We start from the raw sequence: 12,617 nt of genomic DNA, 5'->3' as shown, positions 1-12,617 counted from the left end.
TTTGGTTTTTCTCCGGTACCGGGAACCGAACTCACGACCTTGCGCTTGCCAGGCAGGCGCTTTTGCCGCTGAGCTAAATCCCCAGCCCCTGATTTCCTATCATCTTGTTTTGAAATTCTGTATCGTTTTTAATTTGTTTCATTTTTCAGAAAAAATGCAACAAAAAATAAAAAAAATAAAAAGAAACAGATGAGAAACATGACATGAACAAAGAGAGGACTTGATTTTTTAAATTTTATTTTATTTTCTTTTTTCAGACAGGGTCTTGCAATGTAGTTCAGGTTGGCCTTTAACTCACTCAGGGTGGCCTTGAACTCAAAAATCCTCCTGCCTCAGCCTTCCAAATGCTGGGATTATAGATGTGTGCCACCACACCCAGCTTAAGAGAAGACTTTAGCACACAAGTATTTCACTACATATCTAATGGATTATGCTAAAGATTTAAAATGAAACCTTAATTTGTAATAATCAAATGGTTGGTATTGTTATTCTGTGAATACTGCACATAGATTGAGAAGTGAAGCAAATGAGTAATTATGCTGGAGGAACTGAAAATTGAGATTTTCTATAAGATTAATAGTGGTAAGTAAAGACCTTAAAGTCCTTAGCTTGAACTAGAAATCTCAGCATGGATTTATGCTGCTTTATCACTAAAATAACAAAAAATACAACCATTCAACTAACCAAATCCAATCTTCTACCTCTGTCCACTAAAAAGGCACGGAAAAAACAATCCACTTAGGAGCAATTGAGCAACTTCTAGGTCCAAACTGATCTCCAAACTACAAATTACATTTGAAGGTATAACTAAGTAACCGATGAGAAGAAATGTTCTCTTGATACAAGTATTGTAGCTAATGAAGAATCAATGATACAATTAGAATGTCATCACATTGCAAATCCTAATAAAACAACAGAACTAAGCAACGATCACCAAGAGCTACAAAATGACCAGATTTTCTATGCCTCCAGATGGAAGAATGTAACATTATCTATTAAGTATGCTCTCAATAAAACTTCAAGCATGAATCTGATCCCGCCTCTAGATCTAACTACCACGTTAGAGGAAACAAAGGAGACAGAGAAACATGCGAAACAATACTACAAGATGAAATCAGCAAAATCTAGATTCACACTTCTACAGAACTTCATAAGGCAAATTCCTTGGTTTCTTTAAAACACACAATTACAAGAGAAATAAAAAAATACACACACACACACATATATATATAACATGAAAAGAGTATCTATAGAATACAAGGGACTTAGAGATAGTAAGTTGAATTTATAGGCTTTATTTGGCTACTGAGTTGACAAATTATTTTAAAATTGAGACAATCAGGAAATTAAATACTTACTGGACGAATTAGTAGTAATTTCCAGAGGTGATTATACACATTTTAAGTTCTTGCTTTTTAGATACATACACTGGCATAGTTATGAATCAAATATTGATGCCACTGATTGCTTCAAAATAATCCACAGAGTGGGAGTGAGGAGTGAATTGAGGTACTGATGAAACAAGGTTAGCAATGAGTTGATGATTACTGGAGCTCAGTGACAGGTAGGTAGGGTCATCATAGTATTCTCTCTGTATGTTTAAATCTTCTATGTATAAAAACATTTTAAAAGTACAGTCATACCTTGGTATTTGACTGCCTTGAAACTCATTGAACTTGGTACTCAATGTTTTTAACACAAAAATTTTGTCGCTTGGTACATGATGTGCAAGTTAGGACCTGCCTCATGACTCCCTACCCTTCCCAGCCAAAACAATTTGCTTACTACTTGTCCCATTCGGTACTCCTTGTTCCTCCTCAAGCCAATTAATGACAAGTACAAGTCTCAAAAAAGAAGTAGCGAGGTACCCATGCAGTCATGTTTAGCGTATTAAGGAAATAAAAAAGAAATGGAAAATATGAGAAAGCTAACCAGGTGCTATGAAAAAGAAAAATAGAACTTACAATAAATGTAAATAATAATAAATAATGAGAAGCTCAAAGGGTGGATTAAATAACTGAATAGAAAGAAGTAAAGATAAAATAACCAAACAGAATATCCATCAGAAGAAACTAGCTGCATTCACACAGAGATGAACAGAAAATAATAATGAAAGAGCAGTTAAGAGATATGGACTATAAAATGAACAGGCATGAAATTCCATAAGGAAATAAATCAGGACTCCAATATCTGAAGAGATAATAATTAAGAATTTCTTGAGTTTCCAGAAAAAAAAAATTGATTTTCAGGGCCAGGAAGTTCAACAACCTAAAGGAGAATCAGAGAAATCTGCATCTAATAGCATTATGGTGAATTAGTTAGAAAAACAGTAACAGAAAAAGTCGCAAGTAGAAGAAAATAATAAGTATCAACATTAATTAAATAGGAAACATACAACTGAAGATCAACGTAACAATTATGTGAAAGGATTAATAATATATATTTCTAGCAAAATTAATCAAGAAAAAGAGATGTTTAGAATGAAAAACACTTGACAATTTCTGATACTATAGTTGATAAATACCCGAGTCTCCTAGGAACAATTTATATTAATAAATGTGATTTTTTACATGAAACAGAAAAATTACTAGAAGATATTTGCAAAGTACATTTAAGAATAAATAAAACCTGAATAAACCTATAACTTTTTAAAAACTGCATCGGAAGTTAAAAATTATCTCATAGGGGCTGGGGATTTAGCTCAGCGGCAAAAGCGCCTGCCTGGCAAGCGCAAGGTCGTGAGTTCGGTTCCCGGTACCGGAGAAAAACCAAAAAAAAAAAAAAAAATTATCTCATACAAAAGTCAGGTTTCTACTATCTTCTAAGTATAACCAAATACCAAAGAACAGATAATTCCAAATTCATACAAAGTATTCCAGAGAAGATGAAAAAATGGAAATAATTCTCAAAACAGAGAAAAGAAAATAAGCTTTAACTTATTTATACAGTAGTATAAACTAGGTATGGTGATCACTCCTATAGTCCCATAGACTCAGGAAGCTGAGGTGAGACTATTATTTATTATTATTTATTATTATTATTTATTGTTATTTATTATTTATTATTATTTACATTTATTGTAAGTTCTATTTTTCTTTTTCGTAGCGCCTGGTTAGCTTTTTCATATTTTCCATTTCTTTTTTATTTCCTTAATACGCTAAACATGATTGCATGGGTACCTCACTACTTCTCTTTTTTGAGAATTGTACTTGTCATTAATTGGTTTGAGGAGGAACATGGAGTACCAAATGGGACAAGTTGTAAACTCTTGTGCCCAAGAGTTTCAGGCCAGCCTGGATACTGGAGCAAGACCCTAACTCAAAAAGATAAACAAAGATAGTAGTTTAGCCTTTATACTAAAACCAAACAAGTACTGTTCAGAAAAATTCAAGCCAACTTCACTCACGAACATGCACGCATATATTCTCAACCAAACAGTAGTAAGCCAAATTCATCAAAGCACCAAAATGGTATCATGAATTTGGATTTATCTCAGTAACGCAAGACTGGACTTACAGTAGAAAACTGGTTAATATAACTCAACACTTTAAGGAAGAGAGACAAAATACTCATATGATCAACTAGCCTAAAACACCTGAGGAATTCACTGAACTAAAAGAATAAATCCATATCTCAAAGCCACTAGATAAGTGGTCTTGGTTCCATACTTCGTTAAAATGCTCAAATATATTGCCATCGTCTCTCCGTCTTTTACAAGGCACTATCTGGTCTGTCTCTGTCTCTGCTCACGTATTTGTGGTTCAAATATAGTACGGTAAGACCTGTATTTAACCTGTTTTGACTAAAGAGCTCTTTGCTAGGCCACACACAACATAAATATTACTTCTTTATCCATGATTTTGATAGGCCAAAAAAGCATATCCTCTACGATCAGAGAGACATTGTTCCTTAACTAAATTTTCACCAACCTAGACCAGTCCACAGTCTGTAAATGTTCCTAATACTTCTAAATGTTCTGATAGAAAGTTTTATGTGCTGTTAATTATCTCTATCATGAGACTACAGTGGCTTGACTTTGTAAATGTCACCCTCTTCATACTATTAACTCAATGCCCTGGGTAAAAGACACTTCTAGAGTATGGCTGGCTAAGAGAGCAGCCATTAGGCACATATGGCTATCAACCACCAGAAATGTGCCCACTCTGCCTGGCAATGTGTTAGATACATACAATACACACCAAATTTTTAAAACTTTGTACAAAAAAAATCTAAAATACTGTGTCTCATTAAGTTTTTCTGTCAATTACATAGTGAAATATTTTTTATATATTGGGTTAAATAAAACACATCATTAAAATTAATTTCACTTGCTTCTATTTACTTTTTTAATATGGCTACTAGTACTTTTTTTTTTTGGTACCGGGAATTGAACTCAGGACCTCACACCTGCCAGGCAGGCGCTTGTGCCGCTGAGCTATATCCCCAGCCCCGGCTACTAGTACATTTAAAATCACATGTGACTTGCATTAATTTCTATTGGCAGCACTGATCTAGAGCAGCGGTGGTGAAACCATGGCACTAGTGCCACAGCAGGCTGTTTGTTCAGCGAGCTCTAAAATGTTCACCATTGCTGGTCTAGAGTACCAGCACAGCAGTACCATGTCAGAACTTACAGCTTCAAAGAAGATGTGGTTTTCACGCCAACAACTAAGGTATCATCCATTACACGATACCAGATCTTCTCTATTAGCTGTTCTGAATTCTGAACTTGTTCTGGTAACTTTTCATCAAAGGGATGGACACTATTTTCTTCTTCACCACAAAAAGGAACAAGAAAATCCTAATGGAAAAATATATTTAAATAACTGATTAAAAAATGTACCAAATGTAACAAAATAAAAATAATGTAAATCAGCTTTTGGTCAAGCCTCATTGCTTAAACATTTTAAAATACATTATATTATAGATTACACATAACTTAGTAAAATGAAATTTATAAAACATACATGAACTATCTAATCAGAAAAAGCAGCACATCATGACTGGTACAAGATGAGTTATTCAACATAGAGCCACCTAGAATAGAAACCTGGAGTCCATTTTTTTTTTTAAGGGGGGAAAGGTTTATTTAGCTCACAGTTGCTAGAGGTTACATTCCATAGTTACCTGGAGTCCATTTTTAAAGTCAGTCAGTATACCATATATCCCAAGCACACTGAAAATAATCCAATCTATACATTATCACTGACTTACCCCAAGCCTACAACTATAAAATTAATAAAACTGATTAACTTTATCTTTGGACTTTTTATTTATAGATTACTAGTAAAATTTTATTCTTAAACTCCAGGCTATACTCAGCCATTTTCACACACATACACATTTATAGTAAAAACTGAAATAGTAGTAGTAGGAATAGAGGTAATGATAATAATATGTACTATTTATTGAGTTTACTTTATGTCATTCACTGTTCTAAATCCACTCATGTATCACTTCATTCTAACCCTCACAATACCTTTAGTATCCTAGGTAGCTTGCATGATTACCCACCTTTTCCGGATAAGCACAATGAAGCTCAGGGAGGTTAAGAAACATGCCGAGTTCACACAGCTCGCGAGTAAGTGGCAGAGCTGGGTTTGAACTGAAGCAGACTGGCTGCACGGATCACACTCTCACTTAACCATTACTCTACACTGCCTCTTTATGTAGTAACTACTGCACAAAATCCAGGCACTTACACAACAGTGGATTAACAGGTTCCTGGTACTACAAAGTTTATGCCAGTAGCCACTGGATGTGAGGAAAGCTGAATCTGCAACCTGAGGAAACTGTTACTAACCTGCCAGGGTCTTTCTTTAATTAGCAGTGCAAAGGGCTAAAAATAGGGCCCCCTACATAGTGGCTTCAGTACATTATTGTCTAAGCATTCCTCTTCTTTTGTAATTCTAGCAAAACACTGAGGTGATGTGCAGAAGGGAAAAGGGAGACGGAAATGGCCAACTTAGAACAAGTCAGAAACGGACTTAAGGGAATAAAATGAAACATTAAGTTTCTCCCTGTTCAGTTTTTTTTGATTGATTTGTAACTTTGTTATGTTGCTCTTTCTCTGTATATAATTAATATGCTTCAATACTATTTTTATGATGTCTGAACATTTTCGGTGCTTCTACATTTTACTACGCTGACATCACTAACTGCAAGGTACCTAAAGAGGTTCCTGTCATGGCTAATAACAAGGAAAAAGAATGAAATTATAAAATGCGATAAAAGCGCTAAGAAAACAATACGGGGACATTTACTAGAGGAGCAAGTATCTTTCGAAATGAACAATTCAGGGGGCTGAAAGAACAATTGTCATATACTAATGGTGAAACTGTGGCATCACCAATACAAGGCTAAATAATGCTCAGTGTATTCTATTTATAAATTCAAGAAATATACAATTTGGGAATAACTGTTATCCAAACCATACAAATAAAGTTTAATAGCCAAATTCTTTTTAAACAAAAGAACTTATTCTCCAAGGTTCTTTATAACCAAGTTTTAATTTAATTAAGATTTAATGTCCTACAGAATTATATGCAAATTGGTACAATATTGACTCCATAATGAAATATTTTTCAGTGTCACAAAAGACAACCAGCATAGTCCCTGCCGCTTTCTTTCTTGATCTACTGAGTAGCAACTTCTAACAAATTCCAATATTCAAATTTAAATAACTTTTCACAGCTTGTAGAATTTCAACTCATAAAGTGATAAAATGGCTACATGATTCATTTTACCTCCTGTGCACTTGATGTACTATCATCTTTTCCTTGAATTGAATTTATCAAAGCTTTCCAAGATTTTAAAAGAATTTTTTCCTTAAGCAAGAGATCCTTCTGCAATTCTTGAATAGAAACCAAACCAATCTGTAAAGCAGAAAGAAAAATAGTTGCTGGAAACATTAATTTCAACTGCAATCAGACATACCATTGATTCAGGCAGTACTTTCTCCAAATGTGGTTTTCATTTTATTTGCTATAGAAAAAACAGAGACTATCTCTCAAAGCACAACTGCTTTATTGATAGATTTTAAGTCTCTATAAAAATGTCATTTTTTTCTTTCAAAGGAAAACAGAAAATAACTGCAATACAGAGGGCAAGCACCAAAGTAACCAGGAATCAATATGAATAAAAATCTAGGCCTACCGATATTCTCACTTTCACACACACAAAACATTTTTCTTGGTGAAATCATTTCTGCTTCAAACACAAAGCAGCCACATAAGCAAAGACATCATCATGAATAGAAATGGCATTTTGAATGACAGTTTGAAATCCTCTGCTCATGTAATCTTTATAGGAAAAACTTCAAGATAACGTATAGCAGCCCCTAATCTGCTGTAAGTTTATTTTTGTGCTAATAAGCTCAGTGTGAGGGTAAACTCTACTTTAAAAAATACTGAAAAGTACAGTACTAAAAAAAAAAATACAAATTTAACTCTGAATGGGGCATAGAGCAATGCATTCCTCTTAGTATCCCAGATAAATACATTTCAGCACTAAGGATGAAACATTCATGGAACATATTTTGCTACTGGAAACTTAAAGAGTTGTGTCACTGAACCGATAGAAGTTGCTTCATTTCAGATGGATATTTGAGGCTGTTTAACTATTAATCGAGCTTTTAATAAAACATGTTTTTCTATTTTAAAAACGAAATGCATCCCTGTTTTAGATTCATTTCTTTTAAATTAAATTGTAAGGCAGGCAAATTTGTTTTCATCAATGAATAGAAGATGGGGGGAGAAGACTAAATTATTTCCGTATCTTACAGTATTGTGCAAAGTATGTAAATTGTATACCTGTATTTTCAAACTTCTCACACTGACCTAGTTCTCTAGACTCTACATCTTTCACACTCCAATACTCATCTGCTCAGTAATGTGACTGAGTTGAAAAGAGATGCACCCATCAGAGACACACAACCAAACTGTAGCTCCTGAATGGGCAGGGAGTAGAACTAAGGGCTAGGTAGGCAGATTGAAATAAACAATATTTCACCTTCTCTTCCTAAATGCACAATCCTCTTTGCACAGCTAATAGGCTGCTTATCTTCCCAGAAGTTTCCCCTGTAGATGTTAAGGGATATTTTCCTTCTCCTCCTCTCAAACAAACAAAATCCCTACCTAAAAATCAAGACAAGAGCATGACACTGAATTTCGCCGTATTTTTTTTAGTTTTGGTTACAGTAAGCACTATCATACATGCAGAAGAATAAACAAAAGTAGTTTACACAATAATATGGAAGTTACCATGCATATCACTACACCCAAGTCAAAAGGCAACACTGCAGGGCTGCCGGTGAGTTTCGTACCATCACAAACTTCCCTTCCTCCCCTGGAGAGGACACTACGCTCACTCTTGTAAACTAACTTCCTGATCCTCATCATTTTAGCACCTGTGTATGAATTCGTACGAAACAGTCTTAGTTTTTTGTGTTTTGTTTCTCAATCTCTTATCAATGGAATCATTCTGATTACACTAGATTTCATAGTTGTGCATATCTTCACTAGCAGCTGTGGGTCATTTCTTCTGTCGCTCTCTAGTAGTACATCCTGAGACTGCCACAATGTACTTCTCCATTCTGCTGTAGGCACCTGGTTACACCCAGTTCTGGAACATTATGAACACTGCTATGAACACCCACGTACGTGTTCACAAGTCTTTCCAAGGTCCCAGTCTCCCTTCCTCCCCTCAAACAACTGACTGCAAATCGATTTCATGGGAGAAAGAACAGGGCGATGGACTCTAGTTCTAGCTCTGCAAGTCGTTTCACCTTCCTAGCTCTTCGTGTGTACTCATGCCTTCATGGGTAAAATGGGACAGGGACAGGTAAATCTGCTAAAAAGAAAAAGCAGCTACTGTGAACATGTGAATATTTAAACAACACAACTATCTCATACTGCCCACCTCCACCACTCCCTGCCTTCCCTTCACATTGTTTAACACCTTTCACATTTTCCTCGTCTCTGTGCTGCCTTCTGGATAATTTTTCTAATATATTCTGATTCACTAATTTGCTCTGCATCTCGTTCATCTCTTTCAGTTAACTGCTAAAGTTATCTCTTGAATTTTTATTTCAGTGTGTTTTCATTTAACAGATATGCTATTTGGTTATTTTCTGTGAACAAATACTCATGATGCCTTGTTTGTTTATGTGCTTAGTTATTTTGTGGGTGACTCATTTTCTTTGAAAAAAATCACCTGTGAAGTTTCTACGAGGACAAAGATAAATGTGCAGTTCCAGAGAGGATTTAATGTTTGTTTCTACCAGGTGTCTGGGGTATCACCACTGTAGGTTCAATACACTTGTTCCCAGGACAAAAAGAACATCAGTATTCCACTTACTTCTCTGGGTTCCAGCCTTCAAAGTTTGGCTTGATAATTTATTCTTATATTCTAAGCTTTTTGAAGCTTTAAAGAAGATTTAAGAAATATTTCAGCTATCATTTCAATTTGTTTTTAATCAGGAAAATAGGTCCTGTTTTCACAAAATAAACTATTTTAGCATCATTTCTAAATCAATACAGAGATGTACATTATTTTTGAAAGCTATATATTATTCCACACTTCTTATATCATAATTTATATGCCATATTCCTAAGCATTGATATTTAAGGCTTTGACCATTATTATTTACAATACATAAAAATTCTTATAAAATCATCTTTGGGCTTGGGGTGTAGCACAGTTATAAATCATATGCTTAGTATGCATGAGGCCTTGGGTTCAATCCCCAGAACTCTCCCTTGAATCATTTTCATCTTTAGAATGCATGTTTAGAAGTGAAACTGCAAGAGTAAAAAGATATGTATAATTCATATTGTAACAGCTCCTAACAAGTTTCTTTCGAGAAGGCAGGCCCACTTTACATTCCCAACAATGCTACATAAATACCATATATTTATATTATGGAAGTTAATCCTTTGTTCTATATTATAATTTATTTCCCCCCTAATTTATCTATTTATTTATTTTACTTTGTACAGGGTACAAAACTTTTTAATATATCAATCTCTGCCTTTATGGTTCTACACCCATTATAATGTTTTATTTATCTGCTGTTCACATTCATACCTAATATGCATTGAACAAGCATTCAGTAAGCTCACTCTTGCTTTCTAACCATGATAAAAGCATTGTGGTTATACAGAAGAATGTCCTCAGTTTTAGGACTCCTGCCAAAATACATGGAAATGAAGTACTATAACACTTGTAATCTTCAAAGTGTTCTGAAAATATGCACACATAGGCAAACAGAAGAAGCAGCAAACATGATTATGAAAAGTAACAATACATCAGGTGAGCACCTACAGTCCCAGCTACTCAAGGGAGCTTAGGCAAGGGTTTCACGTCAACCCAAGAGTTCAAGGTCAGACTGGGCAACATCAAAGGACCTCATCTCAAAAAAATAAAAAATGAAGAAAAACAACAGTGATAATCACTGCATTCTTCAAACTATTCTGTGTATTTCAAAATTCTTATAAATGAAAAGGGCAGGTCATAATAATATGTATATTATACTCACATTTCCATGTAAATTTGCATACATTCATTAAATATCTGCAATATATACACAAAGATGTTAAAATTTGTTGCTTCTTAATAGTGGAATGACAGGTAACACTAACAAAAACAGGAACTTAGATAATACGTAAATGAATAGGCGTGCCTGTGTTCCAGTAAAACTTTTTTCTTTTTTTTTTTGAGTGTCAGACATTTTAATTAAGTGTCCATAAAATATACAATTACGTCAACTTCATCCATTTTTAAGTTTAGCGTTTCTAAATTCCCTGTGTGGAAAGAAGGGGGAGGTTTGATTTTCTCACCGTGTAAAATTTCCTGCACATGTGTGATGACAGCCAGCCCTGCGGTAAATGAATGCTTGTAGCTAAACAATTTCAAAAGCAAGAAGAATAAGAACGCTTCTCATCTTTCCCATGGTAAAGAATTGTACATTTAAAGTGAAATATGAGGGTATTCTAGTGTGTTAGACATGATGTGGAATGTGGACTTCACAATTAGAGGAGACCCTGGGTCCTGGGATAGTCTTAAACCATCTTGGCTCTACGTCAGGGAAGTGGGGTTCAAGCTGCACTGAGTCAAATCTGTGTGGGGTGAGATGGGGGGGCTACATCTGGGGAATAACCGGATTAGGTAAACCTCAGAATGTTCACTGCAGAGTTTTACACCAGAGCTTTCAGCCCTCAGGGACTGTCCGAGGAGTGTACCTTTACTTATTCATTCCTTCCTTCATTCATTCAGTACTAGGGGTGAACCCAGGGCCTTCCCACTGAGCTATGTTCCCATCCCTGTTGTTTTGTTTAGGTTTGATTTGTTTTGTTTTATGATAGTCTTACTAAATCACTAAATTGCCCAGGGGCTGAACTCCAATTGCAACCCTTCTGTCTCAGCCTCCGAGAGTGCTGAGGTTATAGACCCCACCACCACACCCCGCTGGGATAAGCTTTTAGGTGGCAGAGGTGAAGTTCTCTGGAAGGAAGGAAGCGCCTTCAAAATTTTTTTCTTTCAAAAAAAAAACCCTACATGTTCAAAGATTGATATCAGTGTTTGACAATAATAACCCATGTGAAAAGGAATTTTAAATCTCATTAAAGATCAGCATTAACACATGAATGTTTGCAACTGGTTTTGACAACAGGGAACAATAATTGTGAGCTCTGATAAAGTGAAATGTTCTAAAAAAGATCTGTTCTCTCACTGGTAGACCTATCAACAAAATGCACTGGTTATTATGTTTTGAATACTATAAACAAAAATTATAGAAATTTGTTTTCTCTATTGTTTAAACAACTACTTCACATTCTCAAAAAATATTTCTTTGCATACTTTTAGTATTCTATAGGGAACACACATTACCGTGGTACAGATGGGGGGGGGACTCTTTAGAGAACTGTTTATGGAAAACCTGAGGGTACACTGCTCATGTATGGAACATGTTATGATTTATCATAATGACTGTCCCTCCAAAAGAAATACTGTTCCATACTTATCCAAGAACCAAAAAGAATGTATTTTCAAAAGCGAGGTTTTTATATTTCTTATGACGTTTACTAATTCTACCAAATCTTACTCCTATAAAAATGTATCACTTCTAGTTAAGTAATGGCATAACAAATTTTACAAAGGTGCCAAAAAATATAAAGATACTTTGAAATTTTTTTCTACAAATACTGGTTGCTATGTTTCAAGCATCTTTCTCTCAATATTCTTTTCTTCACTCAGAATAGTATTAATCAAAAAACAAAAGCTGAAAACAAACAGAGAGTACTCACTTTCATTCTTCTTTCCAGAGGTGGAACCAGCAAGTGGTAATTTTTTTGTTGGTCTACAAATAAATCATCTTTATTACAATCCAAAGGTTCACTCTAATAAAACAAACAGAAAAAAATTAAACTGAAATTTTTAAACAAATTGAAATTTAGAAGGTTAATAAAACACAATTAAAGTTTATCTAGTCAAAGAGCATTTCCCTATATGACACACTGTAGTAAGAATGGTAAATTATGCATCTTCCCCATCATCTTCTTGTAACTAGAAAAACATTACTATGATTACCACTATTACCACCTAAAATCTGTTTACTT

At 34.7% G+C, this 12,617-nt stretch overlaps 1 protein-coding gene across 1 annotated transcript in view; it reads right to left on the bottom strand.

Annotated features, from left to right (window-relative positions):
- Fancb (Fanconi anemia, complementation group B) overlaps positions 1 to 12,617 on the bottom strand; it is a 27,826-nt gene that overhangs the window by 4,273 nt on the left and 10,936 nt on the right. Inside the window, exons 4-6 of the mRNA XM_013506977.1 lie at positions 12,306 to 12,398; positions 6,747 to 6,875; positions 4,635 to 4,801 (exon numbers count right to left, since the gene is read on the bottom strand). Coding sequence (XP_013362431.1) covers positions 4,635 to 4,801; positions 6,747 to 6,875; positions 12,306 to 12,398 — 389 coding nt within the window. The remainder of the gene's footprint in view (positions 1 to 4,634; positions 4,802 to 6,746; positions 6,876 to 12,305; positions 12,399 to 12,617) is intronic.

The sequence above is a fragment of the Chinchilla lanigera genome, unplaced genomic scaffold (genome assembly GCF_000276665.1).
Source record: "Chinchilla lanigera isolate Chin_1 unplaced genomic scaffold, ChiLan1.0 scaffold00118, whole genome shotgun sequence".
Taxonomy (NCBI): Eukaryota; Metazoa; Chordata; class Mammalia; order Rodentia; family Chinchillidae; genus Chinchilla; species Chinchilla lanigera.
Note: the sequence above shows the minus strand (reverse complement) of the source record. Positions and strands in the feature narration are given on the sequence as shown.